The sequence below is a fragment of the Chenopodium quinoa genome, unplaced genomic scaffold (genome assembly GCF_001683475.1).
Source record: "Chenopodium quinoa cultivar QQ74 unplaced genomic scaffold, ASM168347v1, whole genome shotgun sequence".
In the NCBI taxonomy this organism is placed as follows: domain Eukaryota; kingdom Viridiplantae; phylum Streptophyta; class Magnoliopsida; order Caryophyllales; family Amaranthaceae; genus Chenopodium; species Chenopodium quinoa.
In genome coordinates, this window is record NW_018743050.1 from 1497294 (window position 1) to 1516761 (window position 19468).

Consider the following 19468-nt stretch of genomic DNA (forward strand, 5'->3'; position numbering starts at 1 on the left):
CTCTTTTTTCAGCATTGATCAAAGAATAAGACCAGTCGCACAATGTATTAGCAAAATTCTGAGACATGATTATTGAAATATGGAATTCTAAATTATTTTGTGCTTCGTAATTTTGCACATCATGAATAATCTGGTCTTATTTTATAGCAAAAGCGCTCGAAACTGCCCAGAATTTATCTTTTCGCACGCGTGAAACAAACCGTTGAATAATACCCTTCCCGTGACACGGGAAATTCCACCGTGTCACGGGAACCATTGCCGTGACACGGCAGATTTTGCCGTGACACGGTGAACAGTGCCGTGTCACGGCACTTTACGCGTCTAATTTTTCATCTTTTCCGTATCTATCCGGATTTTTTTATATTTTCTTATCTTTAACGTTTTTTTTAGTCTTTTCTGAGAGTTTTATTTCTAATAAAATTCTCACCTTTTTTATCTTTATTTTAAAATTTTATTTCCGAGAGTTTTATTTCTAATAAAATCCTCACCTTTTTATTTCTTTATATTTGTTTTGTTTTTTACGAAAATATTTTTTATATTTATTTACTCATCATTTTATTTTATTTCTTTTCTTTTCTTTTGGGGAAATTTTATTTTAAGTATTTTTTTATTTTATTTATTCCTTTTCTTTTGGGGAAGGTCGGTACCCTCCATTACTCCACTTATGTTCTTCGTCGCGCCATTAATAAGTACACAATCACACACAAAGAGTCACAAACACACACTAACACACGTAATAATAGATGTATAAACTGTAAATAATGTACAAAGAGTCGTAATACATAAATGTGTCAAGTATCATCATAGTATGCACAAAAACCCTCGGTCAAAAATCTCTAGAATCAGAATCAGTCTCATCTTGACCCTGTGCATGTGGACCTCCCTGTGTGTATGGGAACGGCGAACCGAAGAGTCCCTCGACCATCCGAGTACGGGGAGTAGCGTCCCTACTAGTCCCCGTAGGCCCGGCAGTAGCTAAGCTCAAGGCAGGACCCGTCCAACCGGAAAATGGAGTAGACTGGCCCAAAGATACTGGAATCGTTGGCAAAGGCATCGTCCCATACATTGGAACTGAGAACAAGCCCGACAGCGGTGGAGGAATCCCGGATAATGGAGCCGAGAATGAACTAGGATCCAAAAGAGACCCAAACTCGGGAACTGTAGGCTGTGAAAATGACGGACGCTGAGAAGACTGACCCTGCTGCCACTGAGCCTCCTGGAATGGCTGAGTAGTCTGAGGCACTCGCTGAGAACGCCAGTGAGCCTCAGGAGATCATCTACCGTGGCCAAGCTCCTCCTCGTCCGAGCCTCTGGGCCTCGAGCGCGAGCGGGACCTCCGTCGCTCCTGAAAAACACAAAATCAAAAGGTGTCAATGATGCAAAATAAAACAAATGACAACTCGCACCACGCCGAAGCTTGATGATGCAATACTTCAGCGCGTCCACCAGCTTTATAATTCCCATCACCTCCGGGCGGTTAGGCTAAGGATAAAACAAAGAAAAATCAGTAATAAGCAGCATTAAAAGAGTGGATAATGCGTCGAAGAAAACTCACCGGCTCAAAAACCTCGGGCACTTACTCCTGCGCCTGTCTATAACCCTCCGGCGCGTCGGCAATATGGTCCTCCGTGATACCGATCGGCCCAGGGTAACGGACAGACTGAGGAGGAATCTGAATCCTCCCCGCAGGGTGGATGGTCGTCTGGAAATATGATCGAATAATCAAGTTATTCGACTATTTAAAACAGAGACTAGCAAAGAAGATTCTCGAAAGAAATCATACCTCGGGAAGACGGGGTGGAGGAGCCAGAGAGGGAAGCAAATCCCGCGCATAGTCGCTCTCCATGTGAACGAGCTCCTGCCACGGAAGAGTGTAGCGCTCTCCCCTGTTGATCAACCCTCTGATCAAGCGGGAGTCCAACATCGACTCTGGCGGGGATGAAGGACCACAAAGCGATCGCCGCTATGCTGACGGACGACTCGCTCCCCTAAATACCAGACGAAGCGCCCAGTACCAACCAAGATGGTACGGTACACTGAAAGACGTAGGGCCTCGGGTAGATCAGTCATCCAGGCCCAAGGACGATACTGGACATCGATGGGAACCTGGAAACCATAAAAAGTTAGGCGTGAAACAACAGAAACAACATTAGAAGGAAAAAACACAACAAAGCTAATCCTTACGCCAACGGAAGAGGTGCCTCGGCGTAGTAGCCCACGAAGCGCCGGAACAGACTCCACCCGTGACTCTCCTCGGTCACGCCAGCTGGCTCCGACGGGGAACTCATGGACCACTCCCCGACGCTGGCGAGGAGCCAAGCCTGGGAAGTACTCGTAGAAACATAACTGCAAAAAAAAGAACATTCAACACACGAATCGAACAAGCCGAAATGAAACAAGAAGGGAAAAGATCATCACCTCTACGACTCTCCACAGGCCGTAAACGGTGATAGGGGACTCGTCATTTAGCTGACGGCAGCCATGACGTAGAGATAGAAGAAGATCCGCGTACCAAAGACTAGCCCAGCTGTAGGATCCTATCTCGGGAATCCTGGCCAAAGAGGGGAGGTAGCAGAGGAGCACGCGTGAACCCCTGTCGGGAGAGAGGGTCATAGAGATCAGGATCAAAATGAAGATCCGCACCCGCTGCTCGGTCGTCGTATCCTCCATATCAAAGCCTCGAGCAAGAACTGAAGCCGACTCCGATCGTCCACTCCTAGGACAACCTCGAGACACCGGTCGGGTCCTGATGTGCTGAACGACCGGACCCAACAAATCAGCTACCTCAGCCGATGTCCAAGATAGATCAAACATCTGGCCTACTGCCCGGTCAGTAAAGCACAGCCTGTTGATCATGCTGAAGTCCAGGGGGGTCACCGTCATCTCCCCCCAAGCAAAGTGAAACGTGTTGGTAGTATCCCAAAAATACTCCAACAATGCGCGAACGACCGTCGCGCCGCAACCCTGGGGGCTGCGAAACCCTACAACCGCCGCGTAGAAATCGACCAAGCCAGATGACTCCCATAGGGCGCTCGTAGCAGGATCCCCCGTAATGACCTGGTAAAGTCGAGGGATCAAATCACCGGCCCCGGAACCATGCTGGCGAAGTGTGCCATCGACTATGCCGGAGAGTGCGCGGTGAGAGATGTGATTTTCACGGCAGAAAACCAACTGGTCTGGGGTCCACGGAGGTGGAACCCACCTACCCTACTCATAGAAGTCCGAGGCTCGGACTCCAAGACGTCGTCGTCCACGCCCTCAGGGACAGTGGGAGTGTCCTCCCGAAAAGCCCGACGTCGGCCGCGGGTAGAAAGGTCGCAATCGCGTCGTCTAGGCATGCTATTATAAAAATCTAAATGTTTAGCATCATTTCCTAAACATTTTTAAGTTGCATATTTATAATAAAAAATAAATATTTAAATACGTAGCATCATTTCCTAAGCTATTTAGTTGTTTATTGAATTATACGCTAAATTTTATTAAAATCTAAGTGTTTAGCATCATTTCCTAAACATTTTATACTGCGTATTTATAATAATAAAAATCTAAATACTTGGCATCATTTCCTAAGTTATTTAGTTGTTTATTGAATTATATGCTAAATTTTTACCTCAAGGCTACAAATTGGCAAAATTATGGTATTTAGTTTCTCCATGACAAACTAATACTACAGTTCTCCTAGCCGCATGATACTATGTTCTCCATGACAATATAGTACATATGAAAAATATGAATCAACACATCATTTCACAAGATTCACCACCATTTTTTTCACCATTTCTAAACATGAATATTATGTCACAAAGTAGCACCCAAAAATGGTGATTTGCTCAATTCTCCATCAAATCATGCAATTTTTTGTCTCAAATTTCTCACAAACACACATGTACACATATACAAGTAAAATCATGGCAAGAATTTCAACATAAAGCTTCAAAATCAAAAACCCCCAAATTGATTTTTTAGGGTTTGTCATGAAATTGTTAATGTGAAGCAAATTCAAAGCAAAAATCAAAGGGAGCTTACATGGATGTTTGTAAAAGGTCAAAAATGAGGAGAAGATCGAGAAATTACAACAAAATTGGTGAAATTCGAACTCCAAAACTCGAAAATATGTTCCGATCACCAGCGCAGCTGCCGCGACACGGGCAAGACTAACCGTGTCACGATCAAGAGCAACCGTGTCACGACAAACCTTCAAGGCTGACGGAGCTCCGGTGAACTGGGTGGCAGTACAGGAATAGAAACAGAAGCAGCAACGAAACAGCAGCAGCGCAGTACAGTAGCCAAACAACCACAGCAAAGCAAAAAGGAGAAGAAAAAAAAAAGAGACTAACCGTGTCACGGTCGCCGTTACCGTGTCACTGCGAGTTTCAAACGGCTGGCGGTTAACCTCAGGCGTGGCGCGGAAGCTTTTGGGGAGAGAGAAGCTAAAGTGGTAATGGTGAAAGCAAGTGTGAAGGCAAGAAGAAATGTGAAATGTGAAATGGTGAAATGGTGCACACGGATTTAAAGGCAGAAAAGGACAAAAAAGAGCAAAAGTAACCGTTGTTGACTTATTCAAACAGCGAAAAGAAAAAAAAATAAAAAAGAAAAAAAGAAAAATATGTGTCCCGTGACACGGGATACTAGTCCCGTCAGACAGGAATCCCTGATCGTGTCAAGGGAACCTACTGACGTGGCGCGGCAAATCTGAGCCTGGTCAGGGAATATTCTTAGCTTTTTGACCAGTTTGGCTGACTTTCCGAGTTTATTGGGCGATTATTTTTCGCTACGGTTACGCAGAAAATCCCAACTAATATTTAAGGGGGGGCTAAAATTACCATTTTACCCCTGGCAAGTGTCAAAGCCTATTTTTCCGCATTTTATGCATTTAATATGGTCGGATAATCGGCTTAAAATTTTGAATCATCTGCGGCCCACGTTCGGGGATAATCGAACCACCATACACTTATCAATTTTCAGCAATCGTCGGCTTTCCTCAGGCTTGGAAAGCGTTATCGGTGGATTTTTCTTCAAGTATAGAAAACCGCCAAGTCGGCTTTCCTCAGGCTTGGAAAGCGTTGTCAGGTGGATTTTTCTTCAAGTATAGAAAACTGCCAAGTCGACTTTCCTCAGGCTTGGAAAGCGTTATCGGTGGATTTTTCTTCAAGTATAGAAAACCGCCAAGTTGGCTTTCCTCAGGCGTGGAAAGCATCATCCGTGGATTTTTCTTCAAGTATAGAAAACCACAAAATTCCTTTGTCGGCTTTCCTCAAGTATGGAAGGCATTATCGGTGGAATTCTTCAAGCATAGAATGACACCAAATTCGTTCGTCGACTTTCCTCAGGCATGGAAAGTATTATCCGGTAGCTTTCTTCAGGCTTAGAAAGGTACCAAACTCTTCAGTCGGCTTTCCTCAAGCATGGAAAGCGTTTCAACCAATGTCACTCGGTGGATTCCTTCAAGCTTAGGAAGCTGCCAAATTCGTTTGTCACCGACACACTGGTGCCAGATATGTATTCTATCCTTTTACTCTTTTATCTGTGGAATTAACATTTTTCTGCAGGTATCGGCGTATACAGAATGATTTAGGATCGCAAAATGTCTTAAATCATTCTCCGTCCCTATCGACTACTTTGACTATCGTTTTCGAAACTGACGTTTCTACAAACTCAGTCAAAGTGGGGGCTTCTGTAGACACCTAAAAATGTCTCCCCAAAACCAAACCCGATGATAAATAACCTTTCACCGCCACTGTTGGTCGGGTTTAGTATTTAATCCCGAGAGTGCTTGAAAAATCATATTTGATTAAATTCATACCTTTTAAAGGTCCATGGATTAGTCTTGGTGTTTGGTAAAAGCATAGTTTTAATTTTAGCCCAAACTTGTTAATTAATTTTAAGCCCAAACCTTTTTATTTTATTATTTTATTTATTATTTATTTTTGGCCCAAATATTTTATTTTATTTTATTATTTTAGTCCAAATAATAAAGTCAGAAAAAAGCCCAAAATTATCAATCGGCACTTAAACAGCCGAAAGAAATTAGGGTTAAAAATGAATTTAGACGGAAAAATGGACTGAAACTGACCGTGTCACGGTACAGCCTGACCGTGTCACAGGAACCCCTCCCGTCTGACGGTGGGACTTCCCGTGACACAGGAGGTCTGCCGTGACACGGAGAGTTTCGTGTCCTTTCCGCGTAAACCCTTAAAGCGTTTTCCGTTCCGTTTTCTAAAAATTTCCCGCGTCACTCCAAAACTGACCGTGTCACGGGAACTTGTACCGTCTGACGGTACAGTCTGACCAAGTCACGGTACAGTCTGACCGTGTCACGGGATACTTTTTTAGGGTTTTCATCATTTTAGGGTTCCGTGTGCTCCCTTAGCACATTTCCCTATAAATACCCCCTCATTTCTGATGTGTGGGGCAACCAGAATTTGATTATTCTTATTTTTCTCTCTTCAATGCTCTTAACCTAAACACTAGCCTACCCTTTTCACTTCAAAATTCCTTCTTCAAGCACTCAAAGGAGTCCATATTTTACTCGAGGTTCTGTCCTTAAGCCAAGGCGTGAAAGGTAGAATCGTTTGAGGGTTTGGCCCCAAAATCAACCTTATTTTATTTAATTTAATTTAGTTATTGTTTTATTATTTCCTTGAAGTTACTAACTCGTTTATTATTTTGTAGTTGCAAACAAACAGATTCAAAGTAAGGATCATGCTCTTTTTATTATTATTATTTTTCTAACGATTTTTATATTGTTGGAATTATGATTAGATTGGTTTTTATATTAATATTGATTCTATTATTTTTTATTGATCACCATATTGCATGTTAAAGGGAATATGTAATTGAAAATCACGCCTAATAAGATAATTTGGACAACCGGTTTAGGTTCCCTTTTAATCTTATGTTTAATTCAAGTGATCACCAATTTTTAGAATTATGTGTGCATTAATCTTAAACCAATTTAGTTAAATAATAGTTTGGAGCGAATTGAATTATTGTTTGTATGCCTTTGAGATCACATGAATGCTTTTCACTATAAGAATCGAATAGAGGCCAATACGGGCGAATGTGACTCCATGACTCACTTCGTACCATCATCCCCGATCCTCCTTTCATGGTTCCGAACCATATGGAGTTAGTAATCTCATGGATTATGAATGGGGTGTAACCTTCACGGGTCAATCGTTGTTGCCTTCGTTGTCCCTTTATCGTGGTTGCCTTTTATGATCCGTGAACGGTTTACAAGTTCCTTAAAAACTTGTTGGCGGCTCCCTACTTTATTTGCCCCTAATCGTAATGTCAATTCCCACTTCCTATGAGTGCCAAGCATATTCACAACATGCTTTTAACGTAGGCGCACTTCGAACGACGCCTACAATTTGGCGACTCCACTGGGGAGGATTCTTAATTAATTATCGATTTGAGTGATCGGTATTTAATTAAGATGAGTGGATGAGACTTGAAAGATTCTTGAAAAAAATATTCATGTGATTAATTTGGCATTTTTGCATCTGCATAGACGTTTTAACGTCGCATTCAGGTCTGTCCCGTAGGAAAAATTGGATAACTCGGTTGCGCGCAAAAGGAAACAGGGCACCAGTGTCACGACAGTCCTAAAATCAGTCCGGTGGCCTATTTTCTTTTCTCACAGTCGACTTCCTTCGATTTTTCTGAAAAAACGTATGTGTTCTACATGCGTCTTAGCCCCGGGGGATTTAAGCTCTATCAACCAAAAAACGCTCATGGCCCCGGGGGATCATGCTCTTTTTATTATTATTATTTTTCTAACGATTTTTATATTGTTGGAATTATGATTAGATTGGTTTTTATATTAATATTGATTCTATTATTTTTTATTGATCACCATATTTCATGTTAAAGGGAATATGTAATTGAAAATCACGCCTAATAAGAAAATTTGGACAACCGGTTTAGGTTCCCTTTTAATCTTATTGTTAATTCAAGTGATCACCAATTTTTAGAAATATGTGTGCATTAATCTTAAACCAATTTAGTTAAATAATAGTTTGGAGCGAATTGAATTATTGTTTGTATGCCTTTGAGATCACAGGAATGCTTTTCACTATAAGAATCGAGTAGAGGCCAATACGGGCGAATGTGACTCCATGACTCACTTCGTACCATCATCCCGATCTTTCTTTCGTGGTTCCGAACCATATGGAGTTAGTAATCTCATGGATTATGAATGGGGTGAAACCTTCACGGGTCAATCGTTGTTGCCTTCGTTGTCCTTTTATCGTGGTTGCCTTTTATGATCCGTGAACGGTTTACAAGTTCCTTAAAAACTTGTTGGCGGCTCCCTACTTTATTTGTCCCTAATCGTAATGTCAATTCCCACTTCCTATGAGTACCAAGCATATTACAACATGCTTTTAACGTAGGCACACTTCGAATGACGCCTACACTGTGTCATGTACACAGTTTCTTCCAAAATTCCATTGAGGAAGGCGGTTTTGACGTCCATGTGCCATATTTCATAATTGTAATATGCAGCAATCGCCAGAAGAATTCGAACGGACGTAAGCATAGCTACTGGAGAAAAGGTTTCATCATAATCAACGCCGTGAACTTGCCTGTAACCTTTTGCTACCAGCCTTGCTTTGTAAATAAATACATATCCATCTTTGAAAATCCATTTACATCCGATAGGTGTGTAAACTACGGGTAAATCAACCAAGTCCCATACTTGATTTTCAAACATGGAGTCCATTTCGGATTTCATGGCCTCTTGCCAGGTTGCCGGCTCATCTCCATCCACTACTAGGATGTCCTGATCTTCAGTTAATACAACACCGAGATATCTGTCAGGTTTAGATCTTGGCCGAGTTGACCTACGTAGGGTAATGGACTGAGCATTTGCATTGTCGGTTTGACTTTGCATATTTTGACTTTGACCAATGTCAACAGATGCTTCGTGAGCACTTTGATTGTCAACTTGTCCTTGTTACTCGTCCTCTCGAACTTCGTCGAGTTCGATTTTCCTCCCACTTGTCATCTTGAAGAGATGCTCCTTCTCCAAAAAGACACCATCACGAGCAACAAACACTTTGTTCTCGGATTTGTTGTAGAAGTAATACCCTTTGGTTTCTTTTGGATAACCCACAAAGTAAACCTCGTCAGATTTCGGATGAAGTTTTTCATAAATGAGTTTCTTGACATATGCTTCGCATCCCCAAATCTTGAGAAAAGACAACCTTGGAGGTTTATTTGTCCATAATTCATATGAAGTCTTTTCCACTTCCTTTGACGGAGCACGATTCAGTGTAAGTGCCGCAGTTAAAAGTGCATGTCCCCAGAGAAAGATTGGAAGTTCACTAAGACCCATAGTCGATCGGACCATGTCTAACAGGGTTCGATTCCTCCTTTCAGATACTCCATTCCATTAAGGAGTTCCCGGAGGTGGCAACTCTGAAAGTATTCCATGTTCTTTCAGATGGTCATCGAATTCTTGGCTCAAATATTCGCCACCTTGATCTGATCGAAGCGCTTTGATTTTCTTGCCGAGTTGGTTTTCAACTTCTTTCTGAAATTCCTTGAATTTATCAAACGATTCAGATTTGTGCGACATTAGATAGACATAACCATATCTACTAGAGTCGTCCGTGAAGGTTATGAAATACCGATAACCACTCCTTGCGGGTGTACTCATTGGCCCACATACATCGGTGTGTATTAGTCCCAACAAGTCACCAGCCCTTTCTCCCAACTTGGAGAATGGTTGCTTTATCATCTTGCCTAATAAACATCATTCGCAATTCTCAAAGGATTCTAAATCAAATGAGTCAAGAATACCTTCTTGAAGAAGCTTCTTGATGCGTTTGATGTTAATGTGGCCAAGACGACAACGCTATAAGTAAGTTTGACTAGGCGGTGTAGTCTTAGCTTTCTTTGCATTGGTATCAAAAATTTTGTCTAAAAACACGTGAAAGTGTCATTCCATAAATATATTCAAGACATCAAAACAAAAGTCTTGGTTGATGAAAACGACGTCCAACGTCGGAAATACATCAAAAGTATGGTGTATAAAACTAAATAAGTTCTACTTCTTTAGACAAAACATGAGATTACAAGTTTTCTTGGATAGATCACCTTCATCCTACTTGTGTACTCATTTCCACATGAAAAAGCACCGCTCACTTGGTTCCTGAAAAAGGAGTGTATTGTGAGTCAATTTTCCGGTATCTAATACCTTTTAAAATTGCTTATATTCAAGTGTTTAAGATGATACTTGAGGTTGAGGTTACTTTTCCTTTCGCCTCATCATCCAGATACTTGCTGCATTCTCTTTTGTAGTGTCCGGGGTTACCACAATAGAAGCAGCGCATCTTCCTCTTGTCTTTGAACTCCTTCTTCCTTGGTCTAAGGGAAAAGTTAGCCTTCTTGCAAGAATAGGTCTTTTGGAGCTCTTGGATGTCTTCCCTTAAGGACAGTGTATCCCTATTGGCGGTGAGACGCATTTTAAGCCCCACATATCCCGAGTGAAGAGAGCTAAGAAGCATGTGAGCCGCTTGCTCGTCTTCCACTGGTTTGCCAATTAGCTCCAGATGGTTGAATAACCTTGTCATGTTAATTACATGAGCTTGAAGTGGCATTCCGGGCCTAAGTCTCGCATTATAGACTTTTCCTCACACCTCTTGTCTTTCTTTCGAGAGACAACCATCTTGCGGTGGCTTGATCCTCATTTTGGAGAGTGACCTAGTCACATCCTCAACGTGACCATCATAATTGCCCCTAGAACTTTTGGTGACACTAAAATTGACTACATCTTCAAGTGCTTTGAGCATCATGTCCGGAAAATAGCCAGAGAAAATCTCCTTCCATTGTATCGGGATGGAGTTTGCCATGAGTTTCGAAACTCTCTTGCAATCCATGCTTCATTCATCATGAGCTTCATCACTCATGATCCCTTTCGAGTAGAAACTGGGGATCGGAGTGTCCAAGGTATGCTCTAGGTAGCAATTTCTGAGTGTCTTTCGGAGTTCATCTTCCCATCCTTAAAGTTCACCAAATTGAGAAAAAATGGTAACTATTCGGGAAGTTCCGGGTACATAAGGTCGTTGTCATCAGTTGAAGACACGATTCTACAATTGAAAGAATTTTAATGAAAAAACATTCAAAATTACTTAAATAAGATTGAATTTTATTCATGTAAATTTTCAATACTTATTTAGCGTCTTATTTACACGTAAAATTGTCCCTATTTTGTGAAAATAAGGCGATTCCAAGATCCGAAGAAACAAAGAGTGGTTAAGCATGCTTTGGCTTGTCTTAACACTCAATCTTCTAGGGTAAGCATTGCCTTGCTAATGGCTCTAAGCCACTCTTGGTTAGACAATCGTCGCATCTAATGCATCTTTGACGATGTATCTCTTTTGCCACGGTATGTGAGGACTCCTCACTCATACCGATGAGTTAAACCAAAACCAACGTGCACACCCGGTGTGCCTTATGAGCCTTGGAGAAGTGACGGAACCTCGCTTTGGCATAGCCTACCATCACCCTCGTTCGGTTGGTAAGTGTTGTTTTGGAAAGGCAAGTTTGACTTAATATTATTAGGGACCTAGGATTTCTTTGTTGGTTGATTTAAGTGAACTTAACTAATCATCGCAACATAAAGAAAACCTAAACATGCATCTAACGAATAATTCACATGTATATAAGCATAAAATAAAAAAGCGAAATTATAGATGCATATTGGCAACTAGCATGACCCCTTGAATTCTTCAAATCTTCAAAAGGTCTTCATTTGCAATTCAAGGCTTTGTCTTCCAAGATACGCCGTCTTCAAGATTTAACCAAACTATGCAAATACTAGTGTCTACGACTAGGAATAATCTAAATATTAAGGTACAAAAATACTTAACGGTGTGTAGACCGTATTTAGATTTACAAAAATACATAACGACACGTAGTCCGTATTTTCTATCCTAATCGGGTCCCACTAGTTGCCATTTCATAAAACCCGTGAGAGAGAATACATATTCCATTCATCCATTCACTATTTGTGAATGGCCCATGCAATTTACAATATCAAACAAGTAAAATGCATTTAAACAACGCGTGAACTAGTAACTAATCTAGGTGGTTAATCCGATTAACACGCCTAATTAAAACTAGTCAAAGTTGTTTAACCGATTATGTAATTGACGTCATTAATAATTGAAGCTCCCACTAAATTCCGCATTTCCCTTAATTAATCCAATTAATTAAGTCGGTAGCACCCAAACTTGTCAAAATAAAATTTTGCCAATGCCGCTCAAAACGGAGGCCTAGCCTCCCAAAATTTTAATTAAAATAAACAAAATTAATTAAAATAAATAAAACGGCAAAATAAGCAATATTAAGCTAACCGCATTTCTTTCGCTTTAAGCGTTTTGCCAAGGAAACTCGAATAATTGCGGCTCATGCAAACCAAGCATACTACGGCTATTCACCTCACCGCACCAAGCATATGCACACAAAAAAAAACTCCGCACACACGGCCCGCGGCAAGCAGCCATGGGCTGCTGCCACTGCCGCACGCACAGCCATGGCTGCTGGTGCGTGGCTGCTGCGGCCGTGTGCTGCTGCCGCGCGTGTGGCCGCACGCAAGGCAGGGCAGCCACATGCGGGCTGCTATGCAGCTCGGCTAGCCAAGGGTGATTCTTTGCCTCGCTTTGCGTGCCATGGCCTCGGGATTTGATCCCATTTCGCGAGATATAATTAATTAATTTTAGAACTAAATTAATGAGCAAAAAATAAAATTTTAAACAAGTCTAACTTAATAAAATTTCAAAGTGCAAATAACCAAAATAATTCCAAGAACCATTCTTAATTAAATTGGTTTAGCTTGGTGCAATAACAAAGTTGAGGCAATTTCTCACTTTTAATTTAATCAATTTAAATTAAACTTGAGAATTTGACAAAGTAAGGGGAAGTTGGAAAAATATGAACTTTAATGTTCAAATAAAAACTCCAACATCTAAATTTTGTGAATCCTTGAAAATTATATCTTCCAACATGAGGATAACCAAATTTCTATCACAAAAATTGAAACTTTATGTTTCCAATCAACTCAAAATGATTAAAACAACAAAGTTTAATACAAAATAACATGGAATTTAGTTTTTTTTAAAGTTTCAATCACTTATCACAAATAAAGATTGAATCTTTAACACTTAGGAAGCCTCAAAACAAAAAATTTAACACTAAAAAGCAATTAGTTTGCAATTATGTGAAAATAAATCAATCTTTAAGCATCAAATACTACCAAGTAAGTATGCTTTAAGGGGACTTAAAAAAAGCAGAAAATAATGCAAATAATCAACCACATAATCAACAAGTTATGCCATTAATTTTAAGGTTAGAAAAGACTTAAAATTTTTCGTCAAAAACGAAAAATCCCTCGAAAAAGGCATTTCTGGTCAGAATTTGGCTAAAATCCCAGGTCCAAAGGGGTAAAAACCTTTCCAGAACACCTTTTCCACCAAAAATTCACTATTTTTGGGCGAAAATCTGGGTTTTGGGCCAAATTCAACATTAAAAACGGGATTAAAATAAATAAAACCGAGCTACTAATCTAATTAGCAACTTAAAACAGAAAAATAAGCCAAAATAAACCTTGAAAAACATGATTATAAAAATAAACGAGCGGGGCTCCGATACCGCTGTTGGGGTTTGGTGAGTCCGACTCACCGTGGAAACAACCCCGACCCAAGGAACCACTCGTAATTAATAAAACCATAAAGCATAAATAAATAAACACAAGAAAAGGAAGAACGAATCATACCCTTGAAGCAAGCTTCGCCCTCTCAAAACGGGCTCTTACTTAAAAGCCTTGAGCACCGCAAATGTCGTGCCTCCAACGGTATCCACCCACAAAGGACGAACACGACTTTTTAGGTCCGCTACCTTGGAGTTAGCAAGGTCCGACCAAAACCCAAGTGTTAATGGATTTTAAGAGTTTTTCCCAAAATATGAAATGCTCTTTCTAACTCCCACTCAAGCACTTTACTCCAAATCCCAAGGTTGGTATTTATAGAGGAAAGTATGAGTGGGAATTTCTATCCCATCAATGTGGGATCATGAAATTCCACAAATTAATTTAAAGCTAAAATAAATTAAAATTGCAAACTAATAATAAATCTACAAGTGGCATTACCATGTGAAATGGGTTGGTGAGGACCACATGGAGAGTAGGGGACCATACTTGCTCCCCACTCAATACTCTACTTGTGCCACATGTCCTTACCCACTTTCTCCCATATTCCTCAAGCTTCCCCATATTTAGCGGCCCTATGGCCCAGCCACGAGCCCAGCCCCACACCAAGATGCGGGTTGCTGCTGTGCGCGCAAGCCACGCACTTGGTGCGGGCTTGCTGCTGTGCGTGGCTTCTAGTGTGTACGCTGCTAGCACGCCTAGCTTGAGGCAGCTAGCTGCTGCACGCACCACGTGCACGCGGCTGCTAGCTGCTGCTGTGCGTGGCTGCTAGCACGCACCTAGCCATCCATGCTAGGCTCGGCTTGGTGCACTTGCTAACCACCTATGCTTGGACATTTTTTCCTCTAGCATTCGGATGCTCGGGGCATTCCTATACTAGGGGTATTTTGGGAATATGGTCGATTTATTATTATTTTGCGCGTCTCGTCTTTTTATTATTTTTGAATCGACTTCCGACGATCGGTTTCGACGCTCCAAGCTCGAATTACCGACGTCTAAATATTTAAACTCGGGCGACGAATTAATTTCTTTCGAATTAATTCGTCGAGTCGGTTCGTATATTTTGCTTGGGTGTGACCCAAAGGGTTCAGTCAAGATTAAGCTGTAATATTAATTATATTAATATTACTGATCGGAAGCGGCCTCCACCTAGGTATTTCGATCACTTGACCTTACTGAATATATTAGCTTTCTAATAATTTTGAACCCGCTATCAGAATAATACACTTATTCGAAGGACACCATTCCTTTCAAAAATGTGGATGATAGTCTTGATAATACAACAACATATATACGTATTGATCATGAGGAAGGGACTTGGCATGACAAAAAAAATAGTGATGCTAATAATCGACCTAAAAAGCGACTTCGTACAGGTTATTATGCTACTAAAAAATCTTATTCTTGTGGTTCTTGTATTGAAATTTATAATCTGTTCTTCATATAAAGTTTTTAGACAGATGCTTTATTTTATTTGGTTTTAATGACACTTCTTAGAGATGATTTCTAATATATTTGTATGTTTGCAGGTTGATGTCGAAAAAGAGAAAGCAAGCATGTGCTAATGAGGCCTCTGAAACTGGCGAGGCTGAAGAATCTGCTGAGTGTGAGAATCAAAGGGGTCGTACAGTTGCTGCAGTAGTTGGAAAAGCAATTCTGAGTGGCGTCAAAATCCCCTTGGAATGGAATCACAATAAAGTGCCAATTGGGGAAAATAGATACATCTTTTCATCATACATTGGTGTAGTTGTTCGTGAAAGAGTGAATATAAATTATCGCGACTGGGAGGATGTTCCGAAAGAAGTTATTGATGACCTCTTTAAATTCATTACGGTAAGATTAAAGGCTTTTTTATTACTTCCATGATCATGAGTTAGTTGCAGAATTGGAGAATACTTTGTTATGTTGTTTGTAGCCTGTGAATTGGAGAATCTGGTAGGGTTGGATTTCTTTTTTTTTTTTTGTTTTTCCCCATGAAATTCACATATCTTCTTAATGCTAACACATTGATTTAAACTTTGTGCCTTTTAGTGAAATTTTTTAAAAAATCTAGTTTATTTCAATGCCATTGCCACCATTGAGACTGACCGCATGTAATGACTGGTAGCTAATAGCCATTGTGATGTTCTTTCTTATCTCTTGATTAGAAATACAGTCACATGTGCCATGTTTAAATATAGCTACAAGTACATGTGGTTTCTGTTCCTGCTCTAATAGCTTGCCAACAATAAGAGCTCCCTCCACACCAACTTTTTTAGCAATGGTGTAAACAGGGGTCTGCAATATAATGATAAATAGAATCATTTAGGATGATAGTATTGATAAAATCTAATTTGTCAGAGATAATAACATATTCATCCATGCTCTAATTGTAGCAGCAACACGAGGAACAGGCCTTTTATCCATGGCAAGCAATTTTAGAGCATATGTCCTGATAGAAAACTCCAATTTAAATTACTCACCACAACAGCGGAAGCAAAAGTGAGGGATTTATCTGGTGTATCAAAAGCTACATTTTTTTTTGAAACCTATCAAAAGCTACATTACTAAGCCATTCAAAAACAAATAAAGTAAGCTTGTAATACCAAATTACAAGTATTACCAATTTAAATCTGATGTTCTGACTCACCAGTTTATCTGATGTTCTGACTCAAAAAGTGAAGGATTGTTGTGCTTGTTTGTGTTCATCCCACTTGTATGCTTATATGTAAATAAGTACAGGAGGCTATTGTGCATACGCATGCTGGGATTATTCTTCCCACTTGTTTGTCCAGTGATGTGATAGGTGGGAATTGAAGGCTACTGAAGCTATCTGGTGGGGTTTACAGCTTGCTAGAGAGGCTGGCTGATGAAAATAATCATAGAGTGATTCACAGTTGGTTATCTAGGCCTTGAAAACAGCTCAGAGGGAAGGAGTTCGTTCCATTTAATCATTGATGAGATTCTAGTTCGTTCCATTTTATCATTGATGATATTATTGATATAGCTGAATCTGATTTATCTACATAATTTCTTCCTTGATGGGGTTCCTAAAAAAAGATGAAAAAAAAGAAAATCAAGACTGCAGTGTGGCTTCCAGAGAATGATCAAGCCTCATAAAATCTTGTTTATTCGAATTCAGGTATTGTTTTAATATATGAATTTACGTATTGTCATATCTAATATCTTTTATTTGAATTGTGTAGAGAGGATTTATAGTGCCGGAAGAACGTAGAAATTATGTATTAGGGATAGCTTTAATCCGATGGAGAGCTTTCAAGTCCAGATTAAGAAAGGATTGGATGTACGACACCAAGGGAGTAAATCCAAATGTGATTATAAAGAAGCCACCTTCGATATATACATTTATAACACAAGCTAATTGGACCAAGTTCATTGTAACATATACTGATGATACATTTAAGGTAATCTTTGAATTATAGCCCATAACTAATCATATTTATGAAAAAACCTTTGAAAACTGGGAATTAATTGTTTGTACATTATTATATTGAAAGAAACTAAGTGACAAGAATCGAGAGAGGGCAAAAATGAACACTTCAAGATATCGAGGAGGTCGAAAAGGGTACTTGTATTATGAACAAGAGATTGTAAGTTTAGAAATGATTATGTTAGATTTTTTGTTGATTTTTTTAAGGAGTAACAGTAAATAATCAATTAAGGGAAGACTTTTAGTTGTTAAATGGCATTGTGTTATTTATATTGTCAGGCTACTGAACTGAAATGATTATCTCAGATTTTTTGTTGATTTTTTTTAAGGAATAACAGTAAATAATCAATTAAGGGAAGACTTTTAGTTGTTAAATGGCATTGTGTTATTTATATTGTCAGGCTGCTGAACTGAAATGATTATGTCAGATTTTTTGTTGATTTTTTTAAGGAATAACAATAAATAATCAATTAAGGAAAGACTTTTAGTTGTTAAATGGCATTGTGTTATCTGTATTGTCAGGCTGCTGAACTTCAGAAACAAGGAGTGCAAGTTAGAGACGTGCCTCGACATTTGGTTTGGATAAGAGCTCATTCCAGACAAAAAGATGGTTAAACACTAGTAGAAAAAGGCTCATTTGCGTCGCCATATTTGCGTCACTTGTTATTAAAGAAGCGACGCAAAAAACAAGTGTATGTTAGCTTTCTATCATTTGCGTCGCTCTTATTTATTGAAGCGACGCAAATAATAAACTTATTTGCGTCACTCATTTACTGACAAGCGACGCAAATAAGGCAGTGAATAAATTGCGTCACTCTTTTAATAAATGAGCGACGCAAATAACAAATTTTCAGCATTTCAGATTTTGTTATTTGCGTCGCATTTTTATTATAAAGTGACGCAAATAACTCAGTTGCACCTTAGGTTACCCATTCTTTGCTTTTTTGACCTTAGCTTTTCACTTTCACTAATTCACTAAACAGAGTTGCTTAATTTCGACCCTTCAATCCAACAAATTCGCCCAAAAAACACCCACAAATTCGCCCAAAAAACTGCAATTCCCCAGCAAATTCAACATCCAAAATCGCAATCAAGTTCAACACCCATAATCGGCAGCAAATCCGAGCAATTTCGAGCAAAAATTTAAACCAAAAACCCTAATTAATTTGAACCCTTAAACCCCAGAAAATTGATTATTTTCGACAAAAAATCCCCCATTTCGAGCAAAAAATGTACTCAATTCCATACGAATTCGAACCCTAGAAACCTCAAAAAATTCAATTAAAAATCCTGCTGAAAAAATTCGAGCAATAAGTGATATTTTCGAGTGGAAAATCGCTTAATTTCGCCCCCAAAAACCCGAGGAAGTTCAAGCAAATTACAGCAATGTTGAATTTTTGAATTTTCGAGTGGAAAATCGCTTAATTTCGCCCCCAAAAATCGATTTCGGCTCGACATTGTTGAATTTTTAGAAATCAATTTCACCTATGGTAAGATTGCTTTTATTTATGTTCAATCTTTTCATGGTAGATAGAATGTAGTATTTAACTTGAATAATGACTTAGTTTAATTTCAGGTTTAGTGTTAGTTCACTAATCAGAATTTATATGGCAGATTTAATTGAATTTTTATAATTTTCAGTCATTGAATTTTCATTTGAGCATATTGCATACTTGTGAATTTCAGTCATTGAATTTTTGAAGTCAATTTTCATCAGAGCATATTGCATAGTCATTGAATTTATATGGCTGTTTTGCAATATACTACTGGTTGCTTGTTTGCATCTTTGAACAGTCTGTAGAATAGCATAGTCATTTGAGCATATTGCATAGTCCCTGAAAACGGATATGTACCATACCGGCATACCCAAGCCTAAATAGCATAGTCAATAACGCATGAATAAATTGTTAACTTTGCAATTTAAGCCAGTAGTAACTTTTAAAAACTAAAAAACCGAGAAGGCGTTGCATGATAAGCCAGGCCTCTAGCTTATGTCCTAATAGAGAAGTGATATTGTAATTGGAATTCTAGGTTTAATCATCTGGGATCTTTTCAATATTATGTACGGTATAATTATGGAGCAAATATTGAACTTTTTCTCTTTGGGTCTTTGACCTTTAGAAGTAGGCGGATACTTGTGAAGGTATCACAGCCTCACAGGTTATGTACTTTCTCTGGCGTGTAGGAAATTGTCTTTTACTTTCTCTATGTAGTTTAGTTAAGTAAGGAGATTATTATTACTTCATGTTATTGGCGTAGGAGTGCAGTCAACTTGACATAGTTGTTCACCTGCAAAGCCTGCTTTTATGCGATCTGTTCTTCCA

General features: G+C 39.4%; 1 protein-coding gene across 1 annotated transcript; it reads left to right on the forward strand.

Moving 5' to 3' along the window:
* The first annotated feature begins 15229 nt into the window (after window positions 1–15229).
* On the forward strand, window positions 15230–17136 carry LOC110730776. Its single transcript, XM_021910597.1, has 2 exons — window positions 15230–15547; window positions 16900–17136. The coding sequence occupies exons 1-2, from the start codon at window positions 15248–15250 to the stop codon at window positions 17134–17136; spliced, it is 537 nt and encodes a 178-aa protein (XP_021766289.1). The 5' UTR covers window positions 15230–15247.
* The last annotated feature ends 2332 nt before the right edge of the window (window positions 17137–19468 follow it).

Excerpts from the sequence above, each read along its gene's own strand:
- LOC110730776 (XM_021910597.1), top strand. The coding sequence starts at position 15,248 with ATGTCGAAAAAGAGAAAGCAAGCATGTGCTAATGAGGCCTCTGAAACT. Across the intron at positions 15,548-16,899 it reads ACCTCTTTAAATTCATTACG|AGAGGATTTATAGTGCCGGA; the intron begins GTAAGATTAAAG and ends TGAATTGTGTAG.